The sequence below is a fragment of the Arvicola amphibius genome, chromosome 9 (genome assembly GCF_903992535.2).
Source record: "Arvicola amphibius chromosome 9, mArvAmp1.2, whole genome shotgun sequence".
Taxonomy (NCBI): domain Eukaryota; kingdom Metazoa; phylum Chordata; class Mammalia; order Rodentia; family Cricetidae; genus Arvicola; species Arvicola amphibius.
In genome coordinates, this window is record NC_052055.2 from 39551464 (window position 1) to 39572909 (window position 21446).

Here is a 21446-nt window from a genome sequence, read left to right on the forward strand (position 1 = left end):
GCTCAGCTAGGCTAACTGAGCACTGAGCTCCGAGAATCTTCCTGTCTCCATCCCTGCCCCCAGTACTAGGGTGGCAAGTCCTTGCCATCACACACAGCTTCTTTATGTGGGCTCTGAGGGTGGAACACAGATTCTTGTGCTTGTCATTTACGGACAGAGCCAACCCCAGCCCTTGTGTTTTCTCCCTGGCTCCTGGATCCCTCCTGTGTATTGCTTACAGTCAGACTCCAAACGGAATCTCCCGATTTAAAGGCCCAGCCCCTGCCTGATCCTCTGCCACCTGAGAGAATGGGAGAGCCAGAGACATCCATTTGGGGCACTTGGCCTCAGAAGGTGTAAGCTGGGAGGTTTGGAGGGCCTTCTGTCTCACTAGTTCCTTGTATGGAATGGGGTAGATGTTATCGTGGGATCTCATAGATGAAGAGCTCTGGAATGTTCTGGAGGCTCCAGCCATCCCCCTACCTCACCCAACTCCAGGACAGAGGGGGTAAAGGCCCTGAGGCAGCACAGGCACAGTTGAGTCTGCTGGTCCCAGGAAGCTGGAAGCCAACAAGCCCAGAGTGAAACAATGAGACACGTACCACAAGACACCTGCAGAGAGGACAGAGGACAGCCTGTGGAGGAAGGCGGTTCTCTCCTCCCACCATATGGATCACAGAGATCAAACTCAATATCACCAGGCTTGGCAGCAAGGGCCTTTACCTTCCCAGCCATCTCACTGGCCCTAAAATGTCTAAGGATGGTCAACAGTAGAGCTTAAGAAAGTTTGAGAGAACGGGGTTTGTGCTGCTTTTAGGGCATGGAAGAACAGGCTAAGATAGTGTCCAAGTAGTTGTAGGCAATGGGCAATGGCCAGTCTGGGCAGGGTGGTGGGTCCTCCATTCCCAAGGCATTATGGGAGGTGAGGGTATCACAAAGGTAGATGGGGAAAGCACTAACGAGCAGCTTACATTGTCCTTGTAGAGTTTGGTCTCTGTCAAACCAAGCCATCTGTGCTATTCGAACCCTCTGAACAAGCTTTATGGACAGAGCACAGAAAGAGAGCAAGCTCTGGAGTGTGCTCTAAGCCATGAGCCTCCAGGGAGAGCCGATTGAGTTATCCATCCACCACCAGCCTCCCAGTGCCTCATCCACACAGGAAAGGACAAGACACACTGAACATAGACTGTTCTGGAAGAACTCCTCTTGGCGTTCACAGATGAGCTGCCAAAGGGCCGTTAAAGGAGGCCTTGAGTGACTCTGGAGAGATGATTTGCTCAACTTTGAATAAAAGAATCCCTTAAGTCCATGAAAAGCCAAGAGCGTTTGGCACCTGCCTGTGTCTGGCATTTTCCCCGGCGACTGCCGCCCCCTGCTGACCAAATCAGGACATGGCAGCCTGCCTGGCAGGCACAGCACACAGTTCTGGGCTCTTCCACTCTGCATTCAGAACACAGGGGAGGTGAGTCAGTCCCGCAGTTCCTGCCCTTTATTGAGATGTCCACAAGCCAAGCATTGCAGCAGCAGAGACACAAACAAGCAAGCCCGCTCGAGTGGCAATCACACAAACCTCAAAGGTCATGGCCACAGGAAGCTTCACGCCAAATGTGGTGTCTTGCCTTACAGCCAATTGTAAAGCTGGGCACGGCCGGCAGCAGCCTCATGTAACACCCCCGGGGAACTCACCACGTCCCAGGCTGTGTGTCAGAGTTAGTGTTTACGAGCTTCCCTGTTGTATGTATTATCATGGGAGCAGGTAGGATAACAAGTGAGCTGCCAAGACTTGAGGGGCAAGCAGAGAGAAATCAAAGCTGGGCAGTCTGGTCCCAAGACCTTGGATTTCCATTTTAAGCCGTAAGTCTGTGGTTCCTGTTTATGGAAGAGCTTGACCCCAAGGGGATATTGGGCCATATCTGGGGACCTTTTGCTGTTGTCTGCAGAGAGTGATGGCTGGATAGCTAGTGGGCCAGAGATGCTGGGGAAAGAAAAAAAAAAATCTCACAAAGTGCATGGTAGCTCCCTACTCCAAACAAAAATTGCTCATATTAAAATATCAGCTGTGCCCAGGAGAAGCCCTGATCTACACCCACAAGACACACAGAGTCCTGGCGCTCTCTGATCAGCACTATTCTAGACATGCATGCATCAGAGTAAAAGAGAAGTCATTCTTCCCAGGGCCCAGTCTAAACTGTACAAGGTACCCCTCCATACGCATTCTCTCCCCTCAAGGGTCTGTCTTGTGCCCAACAATTTTTATACTACATTATGTATTCGATGGGGCTCCAGTGACATCCAGACTGAGGGAGGACCCGGAGCTGTTCACAGTGTGTTGATGGAGAAACCTGGACTATGCAGTGGGCCTGATCAGCCCATGCCTCTTGCACAGAGTGTGGCAGCTGTCACTGCCTGGCTTTATGCTGCGGCTCATGCATGCTGCTGTCTAGGCTGTCAGGAGTTCAGTGACCCCAGAATGATCCGAAGGTCCCTGGGAACAATGTGCCAGCGGCTGCCTCTATGATCCACTCTCAAGAAGAGCCCTCCATGCAAAGCCCCCACTTCAGCAGCAGCAGCCGGCGTTGGGAGCAACACTGTTAACCCTTTCTGTTCAGCAGAGAATATTCAGCTCCAGCTTAGAGCACAGTCAAGGAGGGGAGGAACCAGGACCAAACTACCCCCATGGGAGTGATTGCTGTACCCTTCCCAGTGGCAACATTACCTGGGTGAGAACTGGTGCCCATGGATGTGGGCTTGTTGGCTAGGGCTGTGGCTCAGTGGTGGAGCCCTTCTAGTGGGCACAAAGCCTGGGATTCAAGTCCCAATATCACAAACAATAAAGAATAAATAAGATAAACAACCAGTGCCCATCAAATTACCAGACAGGTAAATCCTATGAGATCTGTCTCCTTAAAAACACCCATTGAAACCGGGTGGTGGTGGCACACACCTTTGATCCCAGCACTTGGGAGGCAGAGGCAGGGGGATCTCTGTGAGCTCGAGGCCAGCCTGGTCTACAGAGTGAGTTCTAGGGCAGGCTCCAAAGATACAGAGAAACTCTGTCTCAACCCCCCGCCCAAAAAAAACCCTACTGAGTATCTCACCACACTGGAGACTGTCCTAGGGGCAAGAGCCCAAAAATATTTTGTCTTTTTTCAGGAAGCTGACCTTCAAGTGGAGAATTCTATAAAGCCCCATGGCACATCCTTCCCACCTGTGGCCAGTGCCAGAAAGACAGTACAGTAAGGAGCGAGACAGGCAGCTAGATAGGAGAGTCTTTCAAGTGGATGCCTAGGTATGGACCCCTAGGGACATGCCACTGGAACAGCGAACTGAAGGTCGCTGAGGGACAGAGTCCTACAGCCATGCTAGGAATATTAAGCGCAAAGACCCTGAGGTAGGAATATTCTCGAGGCATTGAAGGAACAGTAAAATGCCCAAACAAAAATAAAGCAACTCTGGCACTGCCTAAGAGTGGGTGCTCAAATAGAAATATACATTGAAATCACCCTGTGATCACATGGGTCACAGCATGGGGGCACCTGCTGGTCCTGCCCCAAATATCCCCTTACCCAACGCTGATTCAAAATAGCTATGGATTATCTCCTTAATTGCCCTGCCTCCCAGCTGGGCTAAGTGGCTCGGCCCCACTCACTACTCCATGCTTCATAAGTACTCTCTAAATATCTACAGGATGAATTCCTCGAAGAAGGTGCTATGTGACTTTTCCAGGAGACATGCCTCTCCACCAGACAGGACAGACAGACCAGGAAACAACCCTACCCACAGCCAGCACGACAAACCAATGAGTTTATAGGAATCTCATACGGGAGCCTGGGTAGCTCTCAGGCATGTAATAACTCAAGAGTTCCTCATGGCACAGGCACCTTTCCAGAGAGACAGATCTTCCCTTCTAAGTATTAGCCATCATTGTGGGACCAGGAAAATGAGAAAAGCAGTGGGGTGCAGAGCCACAATGGGGTGGATGGGTGGATACACGTGCCCCCGCGCCCCCCCCACGCCCCGCCACCACCACAAAGACTTGTATGTTGAGAGCTGGCTCCCAGAGCAGGCGTGATAGGAACTACGGCTGTTTAGGGGGGAAGTGACTAGATGACCCAAGCTCTTACTTCATCAGGGGATCCATCCATGGTGGGGTACCTAATGTGATGGGCCACTGGGTGGTGACTGGGTCCTGGGAAATGGATCCTAGTGAAAGAGAGCATGTCTTTGGGGGGAGCATCGTTGGAGCACTTTTCTCCCTCTCCAACATGAGGGGGGCTATACGATTATGTGCTACCCTGGTTATGATGTTCAACCAAACGACCAGGCTAAACCTTTCCTGGTGTAAAATTGTTTCTCTCTGGTGTTTGTCCTCCACAACAAAAGCCCAATACAGGACACTTGCTTGTTTCTTGGTCCCTATCTACTTCTGAGGTCTGGAGGTGAGGTGACTACCTACCTCTTGGTGACAAAGCAAGAGAGGCTCCCAGGAAAAACCAGATGGCGTTTACCAACCCTCCCCTCATGAGGGGCAACGTCGGGGGTGCATCCTTTTTTGACAGAGAAAGCAAGCAGACTGAGAAGCACAAATCCGCTCAGTAAAGTTGGCAAGTTCTCCCATCCGTTTCAAATCGCGCCTAATTTAGATTTATATTTTAATTTAGGTTTAACTGATACATTATAACAAATCTCTATTTACCATATGTATACATTGTATGACTTTCCATCCGGGCAAATGTCTCTAACCCAAACATTTATCATTTCTTTGTGAACATTCCTCCTCCTGTCCGGCTTCTGGAAGGTGAAAAGCAACGTGCTGTCCGCATCGCCCCGTTTAAAATTAAAGCACAGCGGGCCTTCCAGCTTCTATCTACACTGTAACTTCTTCCTCGACATTCCGCATCCTGCCCTTCCCGCTATTTCGGGTTTTAAGGCGCATAACACACTTGGGCTTCAAAGATGACATTTTGTTTCTGGACATAAGACAGGGGCTAGATCTGTGGACCCTCCGTTGAACCTGGGGTCGGAGGTAGGAACCATTAGGTCCGGGCTCTCGAGACTGCTGCTTCCTCCACTGCTCGGGCGCCGCTTCAGCGGCGTCTCCCCGCCCCCACGTGGGCGAACCCATTCCCAGGAAGACAGGGGTGAGAGAACCCTGAACTCTTCGCGATGGTTCAAGCCATTGCTCTGGCCAATCAGAAAGCTTTACTAATACCCGCCTCCAGCTGCGTCCTCGGAGGTGTGCAGCGGTGATTGGCATCGTCTGAAGCCACTGACCAAGCTGAGAGCAGTTAAAGGCAGAAACCTCTGCCCGCATCGTCCGGCAAAGGAAGCCGGTTTTCCCCACCTCCTTCTTCTATTGGATCTCTGGAGCCGCCGAGCGTTTGACAGCAACCAATCGGAGGGCCACATGGAGGGAGGAGGCGGATTGGTTATGGTTGCCAGGAGCCTGTTTGGCGCGACTCTTGGGACCAGTGTCGTTTGTGTCCCAACTCTACGGCAGGGGCCTGGACTGGAAGGCTGGGCTAGGAGCGGGTTCCTCTCCACCCCGCCCCGCCAGCACCTCTGCAGGCTGCCTGGGACCTTGAGGCCCAATGTCCACCCAACCCTAACGCCCGTGCCTCCTACCATCGCGGTCTCAGGCCCTGGGATCAGCTGCCCCCAATCCTAACCCTCTTTCACCCCCAACTCCATCCCTGCTAGTGCCTGGTTACCATGGTGAAGCTAGCAGCCAAATGCATCCTGGCAGGTGAGTAGTAAATACGCTCGAACGTGTGTTCCTGGGGGCCTGAGCCGTCCTAACTCAGGCAGTTTTGGTTCACGATTGTGTCCAATGTCTGTCGCCCATAGGAATGCCTGCAGTGACCAATAGACAGGTTTCAGAAAGCGGGGGGGGGGCGTGATTACTCCCTCTCCCTAGAACACACTTGTAGCTGTTGTGTTCCCTGTCTCCCTCTCATATTTTGAGGTCACTATCACCAAGTAGACTTATAGTACACACAGGGACTGTACTCCAAAGCTAGGCGTCAGTGACGGTGCGCCCCCCCCATAACCAGGAAGACGGGGGTGGGGTGGGGTGAAGTGGGGTTACAGTGTTGCCCAGCTGAGAGTATATGGATTTGGGAGTTTCCCCAGAAGTAAGAAAGTAAGAATCTTGTTATTGTTGACTGACATGCCTGTGCAATTGCCTCGAGCATGGATGAGTATTAACTAGAGCCGTGCAGAGTGAGGCGGGTTCGTGGTACCCGCACCTGTGGGTTTGCCTCGGGTCAGTTCAACATTGAGGATGAGACCATGTGCTTAGCTTGTAGGCTGGCTTAAACAGCAGCAAACTGCATAGGCCACCGGGGAGTGCCAGGCACCTGTATTTTATTCACTACCACAGCACTAACAGGGTAGTTTCCGTGTGATCCTGATATGACCACTGAGTGGTGTTAGGGGCACTGGGCGTGAACCCCAAGTGAAGGTGTACACAGAATTCCCAGATCCGCCTGTTCTTGGGTTGGTCTGGTTGGCTACTTTTCTTGTTATGGACAACAAAACTTGACGGGCAGCATCTTAAAGGATGAAGAGCTTATTGGGGCTCATGGTTCTGGGGGACAGCCCATCATGGTGGGGAAGGCGCAGTGGCAAGGGCCAGTGACTGGCTGGTGGCATTGCATCCAGTCAGGAAGCAGAGCCATGAGCACTGCTGCTCAGTTCACTGTCCCCTCTTTTTTCTCCAGTTGGGGGCTCCAGCGTATAAAACGGTGCCCCCCACCTTTAAGGGTGGCCTTCCCTTAATTAACCTGACCACACCAGCCCATGATTCTTCTCTGTAATCAAGAAGTTAACATGGGAGTGGGGCAGTGTCTTTGGATCTTTATCCTACAGACTGAGAGTAGAGGATAGTACCCTTGATGACCTTTCTAATTTGAAAATGAAAAGGGTCACACAGAAAGATGAGTGACAGTCCTGACTCAGGCCCTTTGCAGCAGAAGGAACCCTGGCTCTCCAGAGCGCCTCTAGTTCTCAGAGAGCCAGAGGAGGCAGTGTTGTGTAACAAAAGGACCTTGGTCAGGCCTCTCCCCAGCTCTGTTGCCTTGGACAGTGTTCAGCTTCTGCACGGGTAAGTTGGGGACATCTTCGTTTTTCTAAAGTTAACTTTCTTTTTTTAAGTGGGGGGCGGCTCAGCCTGCTGTTCTTTGCTCATTTCTCTTTAGCTGGTGAGCTCTCAAAAACCAAGAAGCTCTTGTCATAAGCCACTCTCCTGAGACTTGCTATGTGCCGACTCTGTGTCACACCCTCTGTGCAAGTCTCTTGCGAGACCTCACAGTCACCAGCCAGCCCTCACTCATCCTCATGTAAGATGAGGCAGCAGGACCCATACTGTGAAGATGCTTGCCCTGGGTCCAGACCCAGGTACTGTATCCAGGTACTGTGCCCGCCACATGGTTCCAGCCCAGCCAAAGTCAGCAGTGGCTCCTGGCCTCCACTCCAACCTGGTCCTCAGTGTACAGCTTCTGTGACTTGAGACAGCGGGAGATAAAATGGTACAGTGGCCATGCACCTATGTCTCATCTGTTTAACAAACAACACTGTGTCCCAGGCAGGAGACACACTGGCTCATTAACACTGTAGCAATTCTATGAAGTAGGTACCGTTAGCCCATTTTACAGATGTAACAAAGGGAGCACAGAGAGCGTAACTACCTGACCTGATATCACACAGTTAGTGTGGAGCTGGGGTCTGGCCCCATATCTTTGCCCCTTTGGTGATGAACCTTTTGGGATGTGGGGCAGTAGTCATGCTTCCCTGGAGTGTAGCCCTGGCATCCATTCCATTGCTACGAATCTGGTAGGATAACCACCCTGGTAAAGACAGCAGAGGGACAGATGACCTCAGAGGCCACACAAGAAGCCAACTCAGATCTGCCTAGAAAGGACAGGATTTTGGACTTGGATTGGAGAGGGGACTGGAATATGTCCAGGGAACAAAAGGACAAGCATTGTACGTCCGTCCAGATTTTCTATAAGGGACCATTGGAGATGGTTGGATGGTCAGCTAGAAGTCGACCGAAGAGAGCTGGGATGCCAGCTGTGGGTGAAGGAGGGTACTCAGGGCTGTTCTGTTCTGTGACCCTGATGGGGTTGGGATGCAGTTGGCGGCGAGGAGAGTCGGGGAACGGTAATGGCAGAATCAGCTCTGGACATGTGAAGACAGCCAGCCAGCAGAAGCTCTGGGACACACAGCAGTAGTGCAGAGTTCGAAGGACCCCGCAGAGCTAGGTGCAGGCCTCTGGGGAGGGACACAGCCTGGCTGGCACAGCAGTCAGTTCCATCAACCCTAGGGCAACGTCACCGCGTGCCACATTGTCACCAGGACCCATTTCCCCTGGCAGGGGACTCAGCTCAGCTGCAGAGTCAGGTGCCCCCAGCCCATTTCTGTGTTTTGAGACCTCTCAGCAGGTTCAAGCCAAATGTGGGGCCTGTGTCCTTGTGACAACTACACTCCCATAGGTGACCGTCACATAGGTGGCAAATCAGCATATCAGAGGCAAGGACACTGGGGTAGTCAGGTGCGGGGATCATCGTCTCCAGGACTGAGCAGAGAAGAGCTCAATGAGGGAGCTCCCAGTCCTGCAGATGATGTATGAGCTCCCGGGACAGCTGTGGGTGGTGGAGGTAGGCTTGAGAGACAGCCCAGAATAGAAGAGCCAGGAAGAAGACAGTGGGATGCAGGAGGTGGTGGTGTTCATAACCTGGAACAAGGAGGCTGGATATGTGGTAGTGTGGTGAGCAGGAAGACTGGGGTAGACGGTGAGGTCACTCAGGTCTGTGGTGAAGCAAAATGCTTGGCTGTGGGCCAAGCAAAAATGCAAGAAGACAGTGGAAGCCTCACCATGGCCATGGTTTCGGGGAACCCTGCACCCTGCAGCCACGTGGGCTCTCACCGGCTCTCGAGGTTTCTCATGTTCCTTCCCTCGGATGCCCTGCTTCTCAGCTGAGTTGTCTGCCTTTTCACTCGTCATCCTGTTGCTCTGAGAATGTGTTTATCAGCTCCCCCGCCTCCCCGTGCTCGGATCCCTCCTAGCCCACACAGGAGCTTCGCTGCCAGCCCTGGTGACTGGCAGTCAGCAGAAAGACTCACGAAATCAACCAAAACCAATCTGTGGGGGAATTTCCCAGGGAGAAAGAGCCAATTTCCTCCCAGGGAGTCAGGCTTGTGACTGACTACCTTCTGGGCCATCAGCAAGGCATGGGGAAGAATTGCTAGGCTGTCTGCCCTGGTGTAGGTGGGACCCACAGACCCTGAGAGGCCATGGTGCAAAGAGCCTCAAGGTGGCATTTGGGATGCTCAGCCAGACCAGCCTAGAAAACCAAGGCACCATAAAAATCCTAGAGGGTTACCTCGCTTCTACAAGCTGTCTTCACCCGTGACTTCAGTAGGGGGCGCAACACAGGAGGGGAGGTATGAGAGGGAGCTGTGAGGGAGAGAGGACTACCCATGGCAGGAAATCAAGTCCTGAATGGCTCACTTGGCTCTAGCAGAGGTCTCCTACCTCGAGACACCAGTTGTCATGTAATTGTCTCACAAGAGAAAATGACAGGTGGGAGGAGTCAAAAGGGAACAGTGTCCGGAGCTGCAGACAGAGGAAGCCACTGTGAAAGAGACTGAAGACAGAGATTGTCCCAAATGCCAGGATGGGTGCTGGTGATGTCCCTGAGGGTCAGGGACATTAGCACACAGAAAGCAGGTGCCCAGTAACACCTGGGCAATGGGAATGATAACCCTGCACGTGTAAAACAGCCAGATCAGCAGAGGTCAAGGCTACAGGTAGAAGAGTGGAGGGGGCAAGGCCCCCTGAGCCATCCCCATGACAGCACCAGAACTCGCTATAAAACCACTCCCTCTTATCTTGCAAAAGACTCAGACCTAGGCCTGAAAACTGACAAGGAATCTTTATGGTGTGCGAGTTCCTGGAGCTGCTTATTGAACAAAGACTGGGAAGGGCTCAGTCCAGCTGGGCCAGGTGGCTATAGGATATGACTGCAGATGCAGGCGGGGGGGCGGGAGGGGAATGCTCCTAAGTCCATGACTCAGCATTCACCCAGCACAATGAAATGAAGTACATCACTTGAAAATGGGTTTTCACTGGGTGATGATGGTGCACGCCTTTAATGTCATTACTTGGGAGGCAGAGGCAGGCAGATCTCAGTGAGTTCAAGGCCAGCCTGGCCTACAAAGTAAGTTCCAGGGCAGCCAGGACTACACAGAGAAACCCTGTCTTGGAAAAAAAAATAGTTTTCACCAATGTCATGATGGAGGAAGCAGCAGAGACAGCTGACCTGAGATTGTGGTAGCACATGGACTCTGGACCAACAGTTAGGGAGCCTGCATGGGACCGACCTAGGCCCTTTGCATGTGTGTGACAGTTGTGTAGCTTGGTCTGTTTGTCAGGCTCTTAGAAGTGAGATCAGGGCCTGTTCCTGGCGCTTAGCTGGCTTTTTGGGAACCTGTTCTCCATGCTGGATTACCTTGTCCAACCTTAATGCAGGGGGAGGAACTCGGTCCTACCTCAGCTTGATGTGCCATGCTGTGCTCAAGCCCATGGGAGGCCTGCTCCTTTCTGAGTGGAGACAGAGGAGAAGTTGGTAGATAGGGAGAGGGTAGATAAGAGGGGGGAGAAGGAGAGGAAGGAAGGGAACTGATCGGTATATAAAATAAAAGAAGAAATGTTAATAAAAAATAAGCAGAAGAAAATGAGTTTTCGCAGAGTGAAGGCAACCTCCGGACATCTTTACTGTCAGTGTGAGAATGCAGGCAGGCAGTGGCTCGGCCAGGTGGGGTCATGAGTTGGCTGCTCACTCCTTTTTGCTGGCCAGACTCTAGAGTAAATTAGAGTTTGAAAGTGACAGGTTTTCCCATGGGGTGTGCCTTGGTGGAAGAGTGTCACTTCTGTTGCCAGAGCTCTGGAACCCTCCTTAACCCCTGTTACCTGCTAGGTCATTCCGGTTGACAGGACTGTGAGGTTTATAGCGCTGTATTCTGGCCTTGGTAAGCTCTAAAGATGGGTCTCCTGGACCAGTTACCCTGCTGGCTACCTCCCTGCTTATCACAAGAGCTGCAGACATACACTCTGAAAACTCAGCGAAGTTTCTGGTTTCATGTCAAGCCCTCTAGAGTAGGAGAAGGCTCTCAGGCCTGATGGGACCCGAGTGATATCTGTCCCTCTGCTCTGGCTTCAGGAGATCCAGCTGTAGGCAAGACAGCCCTGGTGCAGATGTTCCGCAGCGACGGGACCCATTTCCAGAAGAACTACACTCTGGTAAGCTGGGGCTGGAAAGTCCCCTCCTGATCACAATGTAAAGAAACATGACCATTAACCGTGAGAGAATGACTTAGCAAAATCCCCAGACGATGTCCTAAGAGACCTAAGAAAAGACAGGGAAATGGTGACATGGAGATCTAGTTTCCCCTGGCCACCAGTAAAGGACTGTGTCCTGAGGGGACTGGCCAGGATGCCATAGTTGCCAGGAGCAGTGGAGGTCTGGGAGTGGGAGGTTGTCAGGGCCTCTGACTTCTGCTTGGCTGGGATTTCTCTGCCGGGAGGTGGGGTCTTGCCTTGTTCTGGGCCACCCCACTGTGGGGCCCTCTAATGCCCATGATCTTGGTGTCCCCTGCAGACAACAGGTGTGGATTTGGTGGTGAAGACAGTGCCAGTTCTTGACACAAATGACAGTGTGGTGAGTGGTGGCCTGAAACCAGGGCGCTTGGGGCTTCTCCTGTGGGCCAGGGGGCCCTCCCTGCAAGGGACATGGAGCAATGACATAGGGAGGGCATCTTTGAGGGAAGGTCTGAGGAGGGAGGGGAGGGTTGGGATGTAGGCCTTACCAAAAGAACTTGGTGTCTTTTGTCTGAGTTCTTAACAGGATCCCTCCAGAGACCCCACAACTCTTGAGGGTGAACGGCACAATGCCATGTTTGTGTAGCTGCTCCCAGAGAGAGGGTCTATAGCACTCACTGGGGTCCTTAAGGAGAACCCTGAGCAAAATGAAAGACATGGGCATCCCTGATACCACAAGAAAGCCTGAGACTGGAGCCACTGTACAGGGCAGGCCAAGGAGCAGACAGCACTGCCTGCTGGGGGTTCAGAGCCAGGCAGAAGGGACTGCACCAGGAGGGGGCTCAGGGACCACGGGGTACTAGGCTCAAGCAGCAGCATTGTGGACAGTTTCCACCTGGGCTGGGAAGGCTGGGTGCCTTGTGTCCAGAGTACATGTTCACCATCGCAGAGCGGTGACAGGCTGCCCTACTTTACACGCCGTCCCCAGGCTTCCTCCGTGACCTCCTTTATCAGGAATCCTTATGTGATCTGAGAATCCATTTGGTTAACAGAGTACAGAGTGGCCTTCTGGACACCAGAACACTTGTCAGCCTGCTTAGTGTTCTGGCCCGCCAGGTGGGCAGTCAGCCTGCCCCTGCGATGTTTGTGCTTGGGGTTGGGAAAGGTGAGCCAGGTCACGATGCCAGGTGGGTGGAAGCTATGCCTCTGCCCTTCGGGCACTCTGGACTGTGCTCGCTGTCTCTCTGGGACTCAGAGGAGGCAGAGCGTGTGTGAAAGCACCCATGCGCATGGCATGTTTGCTCTGTCTGCTGTTGAGCCAGGTCCACAGAGAGCTGGTGAGAAACCTTGACTTGACTCTTGCCGTGTCCATGTCTGAGATGCACTTTTCTGGTCCCAGGAACTCTTCATTTTTGACTCTGCCGGCAAGGAGCTGTTCTCTGAAATGCTGGATAAATTGGCAAGTAATGTGTTGTTTCTTCCTGCCCCCACATCCACCATCCCCTTCTCCTCAGCCCTTCCTCCAGTGGCACTCCCCAAAGGGATACTCTGGGCCATCAGAAGTAGCCAGGCAGGATCCTCTGAGGGGCATCCCTCCAAGCTGGGGCTTTGGGCCCTTGACAAGTAAGCGTTCTTGCTTGCTCAATATGGCCACGCCCTGCTCTGGAATGTGCCAGGAACTGATCTGTCCTTGAACCCCTCTCTAGCCTGCTATTTCTGAACAGCCCCTTCTGGGCGGGGGGGGGGGGGGGGGAGTCTTACAGCCCTCCCTGACCTCCCAGTACAGGATCACTGATTCCTTCCCCTCTAGGGAGGCCTACAGCCAGAAAATAGGCTCTGCCCCTTCTCCCACACCAAGAAGGGTTATTGCATTGGCCTTGTTCTGCCAAGCTCTCCAGAACATAGGACTCTGCAGGCCCACAAGGTCAGAGCAGGGCCTAATTGTATAGGGAGGTGGTACCCAGAGCCTGTGCACCAGAGGGAGAGCCCACAGCCCAGGCAGGGGCATCCTGTGACCGCATCATGGGCTGGCAGCAGGATATTTAAGGACTCCTAGGCCAAAAGTCCCTGTGGAACCCCAGCTCCCTCCAGGTGACAGAGTCCCCTCCAGGTGTTAGTGTAGTGTGCATTAGGGCTGATGGCAACACCCTGGGAGAAGCCAACAGTGGTCCCAAGTTTTCACTAGTCTGCAAGTGAAAAGCCCACCATTATGAAGAAGATGCAGGCAGACACATCAGGGACTAGACAGTGAAGGAACCGACATCACCCTTTGTGGCCCGCAGTGTGGGAGAACACTGTAGCCTTGTAGTGGTGGGTTCTCATAGATCTATGATGTGTGAGTTAGCAGAACCGTAGTGGACAAGAGTGGGCTTCTGGGTGGAAAACAGCCCTGTCCCCATCTCCTGGCCATCCCTTGAGCCTGTCATCCAAGGCCAGTTATCGTCCTCTCTGAGTTGTTTTCTCCAGCTGCAAAGACTCTCCCAGACAGCCCTACCCTGGGCATTGCAGTGATTCACTTGCAGCCCCAGCGAGAGGTGCCTGGCAGTTACTGCTCACCCAGGTTCCAGCTCGCTTTACTAGTGCCACTGAGCCTGGCCTCCATTCATTCTGTGCTGAACAGCGGCTCTCTGTGAGTGTGACAGTTTCCTAGCTCACATTCCTCTCTCATCCACCTCCCTGAATGCCACATCCAAGAGTCCCTGTTACATCCCTGAAATGTTCTTTTCCTGTCCCCTGCTTAGTGGGAGAGCCCCAACGTCCTGTGTCTCGTCTATGATGTGACCAATGAGCAGTCCTTCAACAGCTGCACCAAGTGGCTTGAGAAGGTTCGGGCCCAGACTCCGGGTACCTTCCTCCCAGGTAGGAACTGCGGATAGCCCCCTGCCCAGCAGTGCCTCTGTCCCTTCAGCCCAAGGGCTTCAGGTCACTACACACACCACTGTGGGAGTAGGACAGGGGCCTGAATCTCTGAATCTTTGACCTCAACGTCCTTCACTGTGCCCTTGCTCTGCCTCCCTAAGCCTGGGGTGGGGAGACAGTGCCACCCACCAGGAAGTGCTCTGAGAGTTTGGATAATAAGAAGGAAGGGTGGTGCATTCTGAATTGATGTTTCCAGAACGCAAACTCCGGGGAGGAATCTCTCATTTTACCCAGTACGCAGGGCACAAGTTACATTCCAGCTCTGTTGTCACTTCTGCATGCCTTAAATCAGTTTCTTTCTCATCCCTGTGTGAGATCAACAAATTCTCCTCATTAGAGGCCGGGGAAAGCAGCCTCCAGAGACGGGCTGAGAAATTAGCGCAGCTGAGGCAGCTGGGAACGGAGCTCAATTACCTGAGTCCCTGACTCCGAGCCCAGGCCCAAGATTAGCATTAATGACCATGTCTGATGTTGGTTCCATGTGCCGGGAATTGTCACAAATGCTCTTCTAAACTGCCTGGCGCTTACAGCCCCAAGGAGATGAGGAACGTAGATATAGTTGAAGCCACGAGAGAACTCTGAGCTGCTTGTGCACAGCTAAGCCAACCTGTCCTCTGGCCCTTGGGGACAACTGTACTGGTACATGCCACCTCAAGTGGTCAGCTCTGTCACCTGATGTTTCACATGCCCCTCTTTGCAGCTGGCCTCCCATCCTGCCCCTTCAAATCACAATATTGTGGTTATTCCTTTTGAGCAGGTGTTTTAGTGGGGACTAAGACTGACCTGGTTGGCCGACGAACAGTGGATTCTGCGCAGGCCCAGGCGTGGGCACTGGGCCAAGGCCTGGAATTCTTTGAAACGTCTGTGGTGAGTACCCCCACCCTCTGAGCCACTAATCTGGGGGAGCTCTGTGCTGGCGATTTGTTCATGACCCCAGATGCGTGTAGTGGTTGTGCTCCCAGGTGCAAATCTAAATCTTGGCGTTCCACCCAAAATGCTGCCATTCCACCCAGAATGGTCAGTGTGTATCGTGAGAGTCTTCTGTGTGGCACCAGGAAGCAGGGCAGATAGCCACCCTAGGCAAGGCTGTGTGCATTTCAGAAAGACTTTGGAGTGGAAGGTGTGCCATCTCCCTGACCTTTGAACTCCGTGAGAGCTGCTGAAGCACACGGTGCTGTCGGCTCTCGGCTTCAGTGCAGCCTCCCTGATAACTCTGTGAGACAGGAGTTGTCCTGCCCCCAATTCAGCACTGGAGTGAAAACTGACTAGCCCAGGCCAACATGACCAGGGTATACCCAACCCCCAGACCCCCAGCTTCCCGCCCTATAGGAGCATCTAGCATCTTCTCTGATGTGAGAGCCCTCCTGCAGTGAGAGACGGTTCCCTGGCATCACCAGGGCTGTCCAGCACAGTGGCACACCTTCTTACGTTTGGAGCATTAAAAGTTATGGCTTCTGGACACGGGATTCTGGCCACACCACATACCTGTTCTGAGCCTCCCAGCACAGGCATGCAGATAGCCCGGACACCAGTGTCTCTCAGAATCCACGGCCCTCCCTCAGGAGCATCATTGAAGAGTCCTTAGACCTGCAGTGGCTCCGTTGTGTGAGGTCTAACTTTGAGGTCTCTAGGCCCAATGCTTTGTCTTTCCAAAGAAGTCAGTGGGGGTAGTGCGTACCCTGGTGTCACCTCCTCCAGCCGCAGGCTCTCTCACACCTACAGAACAGCCTGTGCTACCACTCTGTTGCCATGTGGATGTAGACATCTCTGGTGTCCCCCCCTGGCACACTTCCCCAGCCAAAGCATAGCCTTCAGGGCATGTGTTCTGCCTTCCAGCAACATGGAGCTGATCAGGCTCTGGGCCCCCCGGGAATGGGATGTCCACTGTGGGGCCTCAGGCTCCTCACCTGTAAAATGGGAATAGGAACCTACCCTTTGCTGATTGTCACATGCGGGAATGTAAGACACTCAACACAATGTCCAGTCTAACTGAGTAAACACTCAGCGTGCTTGCTAGCTTTTTAAAACAGAAATGATTCCCTAAAATGGTGTTTATGCTATTACTACTTACGAAACCCTAGAGCCAATGGCTGGTACAGAGATGGATGTTACCCCTGCCTTGAGTCCAGTTATCGCAATCCTAGATTAATGACGTTCAAATGAGAGCTCGCACTGCACAGGTCTCCCTGGCTATGCTGTGTCATGCACCTTTAAGTGAGAAGTGAGCTGCATACCCATAACTCCCCGTTCCCTCCCCCTCTGCCTTCATCAGTCACCATCTCCTCCCCCCAACACCCATATTTCCCAGAAATTAAAATCTGTCCGAACACATCAGTCACCCAAGGCTACCGGTCAGCTCTGTGCAGGTGTCAGAGGATGCGTATAAATCCTGCTTGAAGAGGCTGCGGTTGAGCACTTGGTATTAACTGTGCGAGTTAACTAGTCCCCCCTGAGTTGCTGCTAACAGGAGCGCCACTGGCGGATCGGCTAAGAAAGCTGTAATTAAAAAGGGAACGTAACCCAATGTAGTTTGAGATGCTGCCAAGCCATCTCCTCCTCGCTTCTTCCGAAGTGCTGCAGCCTGGAGGGGAAACCTCCATGCCCTTTGGCTCTTAAACACCCCTCCATGACTGGCATTTCAGGCCCCCCAAAAAGTCAATAAGAACTTCTTTGAACAAAGTGTAAAGAATTTTCTAGACTGAAATCAAACCCATTGTTTATCACTGAGGTGAGATTATACATAGAATGCAAGAGCAAGGCCAAGTTTATGTCTCTATTGGGGGGCGTACCCTCCCAGGCAGCTGAGGGCCTGCCTGCCATTTGATTGTGTAGATTACCTTTTGTGTTCTGGAGGTGCCCGACAAAGGCAGCTGCTCCTGTCTCTGTTGTTCAGTTAGCAGACAGACCAGAGAGGTTATGTTTCTCTTCCCCGTTGCACAGCTAAGGAAGAATAGCACTAGGCAGGACGCAGCCCTGCCCAGGGAGACGGGAGCGCTTCAGGTCTTCCAGAAGGAGTGTGCACCCTTGACCTCCTCACGGGACCTGCTTGCAGGCTCTTGGTGACAATTCTGAGTCAAACCAAGGGCTAGTCTGGGCCTACCCCAGACGTCATCTCTCAATAGCCTGCTCTGTCAGTGTCCAAACTGAGCAAGATGATAATCAGTCATTGGCTAAAAGGGCTTCTGTTGCTGGCAGCCCCCTTAATGCATTTGGAAAATAGTTCAATTTCCATCTACTTCCAAGCACTCCATGGTGTCTGCCGAGGCTCCTGGGCATTGAATTCCTTAAGTTTTATGATGGGCTCTCCCGGCTTGTGCTTTGGAGAGCTTCTGACTTCGGCTAGAAGCCCTCCCTTAAGACTTCCTAGGCCCCCCTCCCTCCACTCGGCGCTTAAGGACACTTTGGGGGTGTTACTCAGTGACATTGACTGCCTGGGACACGATGGCCACACAAGCAGAGGTGAGGCTGACTCCTTAGCAGGTGCTCGCTGGGCTCCCAGCACACTCTTGGCATTGAGCCCTGTTTTTTCTTAGCCAACAGCTCCCCCTGATTGCACTTGCTTCTCCCTCGCTGTGTGGTCCAGGCAGCTCTCTCCCCGGGACTGGTACGGTTCTCTCCAGCCTGAGAGCAGGACGCACTGTCCAGCTGGGCCACTCCACCCTCTGGTCTCATCACTCCTCTGTAAAGTGCAGACACACCAGCTTCTCTGATATTCCTCCCATTCCATCAGGGACACTTCAGGGCCTCATCTTACGCTCTGCTGTGCCTTTGACAGCCACAGAAAAGCTTTCCAGCAGGCCCTTATACGCTCTTAGCTGCATCTCCTGTCTGCAGTGTGGTGGGTTCTCTCTGCCACTTTGTTTTTAAAAATACCTAGATGGTGTGGTGGTGTGTAACTGTAATTCTACCGCTCAGGAGACTGAAGAGGGAAGATAAAGTATTTAAGGCCAGCATGGACTTCATAGCAAGACCCTATCTTAAACTGATGATAATGGTGGTGATCATGCTGGTGGTGATGATAATGATGGTGATGATGGTGGTGGTGGTGGTGGTGATGGTGGTGATGATGGTGATAGTGGTGGTGATGATGATGGTGATGATGATGGTGGTGGTGATGGCAGTGATGGTGGTGGTGATGGTGGTAGTGATGATGGTGGTAGTGATGATGGTGGTGGCTAGGGATGTAACTCTGGAAAGGGCTTATCTAGTGCATGGCACTCTGAATTCGCACTGTTGAACACCCTATAATCCCAAAACTCCAGAGGTAGAAGCAGGGAGATCAAAATCCATGGTCAGCCTTAGCTATAGTGAGTTTGAGGCCAGCCAAAGTTACAGGAGACCTTATCTCATGAAACATATAAAAGTTATCTGAGAGCCAGGTTCCTATGTTGGGTCCTCTGGTGTTGCAACATTAGATCCAGTTTAAAAAAACAAAACAAAACAAAACTCAGGAGACAGGAAAGACAAAAGCAAACAAACAAAATAGGCACCCACATTGCAAGTGGTTAGTGGCCATGGTGTCAGGATGGTGCCCTTCGTTCTGATGACCCCTCTGACCTCCTCTTGGAGACCCTGTCACTGTAACCTAAGATAAGCTCCTTCGTTTTTCCACTCCTCTGGAAAATAGACATGTGTTCTGGTCACCTTTAGTCATGAGAAGCGAGCATTCATGTCCCGCTCAGTCAGGGCTACCCAGGGCTCAGGGGTGAGGAAAAATGTTAATCCTCCAGCCTAGAGCCATCTCTGCACCTTCCCATCCCCAGGGGAGGAGCTGTGTGTTCTTTTTGGAATCTGGCACCATCCCAGAAGTCCCAGCGTATTCCTTAAAAACAAACTGATCCCATTGGCCCTGTGTCCCCACCATGTCCCCTTTCTCCCCAACGGCCCTACCGGTCCCTGGAGTAGAAGGTCCCTGTTGCAGCCTGGCATCTCGGGTAGGGGTTTGTGTGTGCTGTGCCTATCCTGGCTGGGCTGTGCCCTGTGGCCTTTGTAGTCCTCCTCTTCTTCTCACCTGGAGGCGGCTCTGGGCAGAATCTCTGCTAGAACACATCTGTCTGCTGTTTTGCTTTGGCCTTTGAACCTTTGTCAGAGCTAAGTAAGTGGATTCACCTTCTTGTCCTCCACACAGAACCTAGTGGCCACAAGGAAGGCTCTACGGATAGACTTCAGCCCTGACCCTGGCTCCATGGCTCACATGCCACGCAGCTGTCACTGTGTTCCTTTTAGCTTTGTTTCCCCATAAATCTTCACTGTGACGGCAGCTGTCCCCGACGCCAGGTGTCGGGAGCCCGAAGGGAGCGATACCTCGGGTAGGGGCCAGCTTCCCCAGACTAAACTCACACCCTCTCAATTCTTACAGAAGGAGATGGACAATTATGAAGCCCCATTCCACTGTCTGGCCAAGCAGTTCCACCAGCTGTACCGGGAGAAGGTGGACATGTTCCATACCCTGGTGTGAATGTAGAGTGGACTGGCTGGGCTGGGCTGCTGTGAGCCCAGCAAACCTTCATCTCTCCAGAACACAGAAGATGGACTTGCCTGGTACTTCTCAAATATCCACCACAGCTTTGAATAAAATGAGGAAAATGAGTAGCAGTTGCTTCTGTTCTTAGTTGGGGCTATGCCTTTAACCACTGCTGCACTGGCCAGTGGCAGGGCACCCTGGCCCGTTTCTGCCCTCCATGTATAGGGCCTCCCTGCTCTGCAGGTCCCCTATAAGCCGTCAGTAGAGAAGGCAAACCCTAGGTTGGTTTGGCAGGACCTGTGAGCTACCGCAGCACCGGGACACAGAAGCACCCCTGACTGGAGGATCCCCAGATACCACGCCCCCTTGGGAGGACTACTGTTCCAAGGAAAGCAGTGACCCCTCCTCATGCCCACTGCTCAGCTTGGGGTTTAGCCAACCTCTCCCAGTTATGCTGCCGGGAACCGAGTGTACAGACACCTGAGAGCTGGCCACTTCCTGTAATGGCCACCTCTCCACTCAGAAGCTGGTCAGCTGCGCCTCCCTCTGCATGGAGCTGGACCACTTTCCACGCTGTTGGTGCCCACATTCATTCTTCTGAAATACCACTTCACCCTTCGCTCCCCGATGAAGGCCTGTCCACACCAGGGCTATGGCTACAGTCTGACCCCTGAGGCCTCCTAGAATTGTCACTCTTTCCTGGGGACCCCCACTTCCCCAGTGACCCCCTGGCCCACAGGACTTTGTCACCCCTGTCCCCATATCTCTACGTTTTGGGAGAGCATCATATCAGGTAGGGGCGTACAGCCCCTGCTGTGTCCTTGTGAAAATGGCCATGATGGAATAGCTCTGGTTACGGCTGGTGACCCACCACGTCTCTCCATGGGCTAAGCGCATTACATGTACCCACCAATTCTGTCCTTACAGCATGGAGTCTGTTAATACCCCACTTTTACAAATGACAAGTTGGAAGGAGAAAATTAAGCTTAGCCAAGGGGCAGCAGAGCCAGAACGCTCAACTCCAGAGCCAGCAGCTCCCTCACTCCCCTCCTCCCTCCCCCTGAGCTTGGCAGGAGCTGTGGAGGCCACACTGCCTGCAGAGGGTGAAGGTCAGGCTGCTTGCCAAGGTCACAGGAAGGAGAAACAACTGTGTGCAGGGCATCCGGGCACAGAGCAGCGGCCAGCACTAAACCCTCACATCTCCGTTCCTCATGTCCTGACTCCTTAGCATGCACCAGCTATGACCACTACAGGCTGACAACTAACTGTGTCTCTTCAAAACACCACAGCTGAGGGGCGACTGCAGGCCAGGCACATGTCTAGACACTAGCAATCCAGGCTACGGCAGGTCCTCAGTGTACAACCAAAGAAAGAGCAGGAAGCATTTTCCATCGTCCTAAAACTGGTTCGGGGGAGGGGGGGGGCCTGAATCTATCCCTGAGATCCTGTGCCACAGAAACCATGTCCTAAAGGTCACTTGTCTCAGTGGCTGCCCTCAGCCACCTCTGACCCCTCTGCTTCCCACTCTACCCTTCCATGAGATCAAGGTGACCAAAGTAGAATTAATGATGCCACCTCTCTTCATCCTCGGAACCTAGTGAGGGAAGCCCCCAGAGAGCACTGCAGCTAAGGGCACTGCCAGTAAGAGGTACTGGCACTGGGCTCCCCAGCTGGAGGCCAGAGAGGCTGCAGAGCTGGTGCCAACTGAAGTCTAGGTGCTGGTGCCCTTGCAGGAGCCCGGGAAGTGTCCCTGCAGTTGGT

The 21446-nt window shown here is 52.9% G+C and overlaps 1 protein-coding gene across 2 annotated transcripts; it reads left to right on the plus strand.

The window, feature by feature from the left end:
- Positions 1 to 5404: 5404 nt before the first annotated feature.
- Ift27 (intraflagellar transport 27) lies at positions 5405 to 19810 on the plus strand. Of its 2 annotated transcripts, XM_038343435.2 has the most exons (8): positions 5405 to 5725; positions 6951 to 7084; positions 11205 to 11284; positions 11643 to 11702; positions 12702 to 12761; positions 14044 to 14161; positions 14979 to 15088; positions 19581 to 19810. In XM_038343435.2, exons 3-8 carry the CDS (start codon positions 11240 to 11242, stop codon positions 19677 to 19679), a joined length of 492 nt encoding a protein of 163 aa, XP_038199363.1. In that variant the 5' UTR covers positions 5405 to 5725; positions 6951 to 7084; positions 11205 to 11239; the 3' UTR covers positions 19680 to 19810. The 2 variants fall into 2 exon arrangements, with proteins under 2 accessions (XP_038199363.1, XP_038199362.1); XM_038343434.2 differs by lacking the exon at positions 6951 to 7084.
- Positions 19811 to 21446: the final 1636 nt, after the last annotated feature.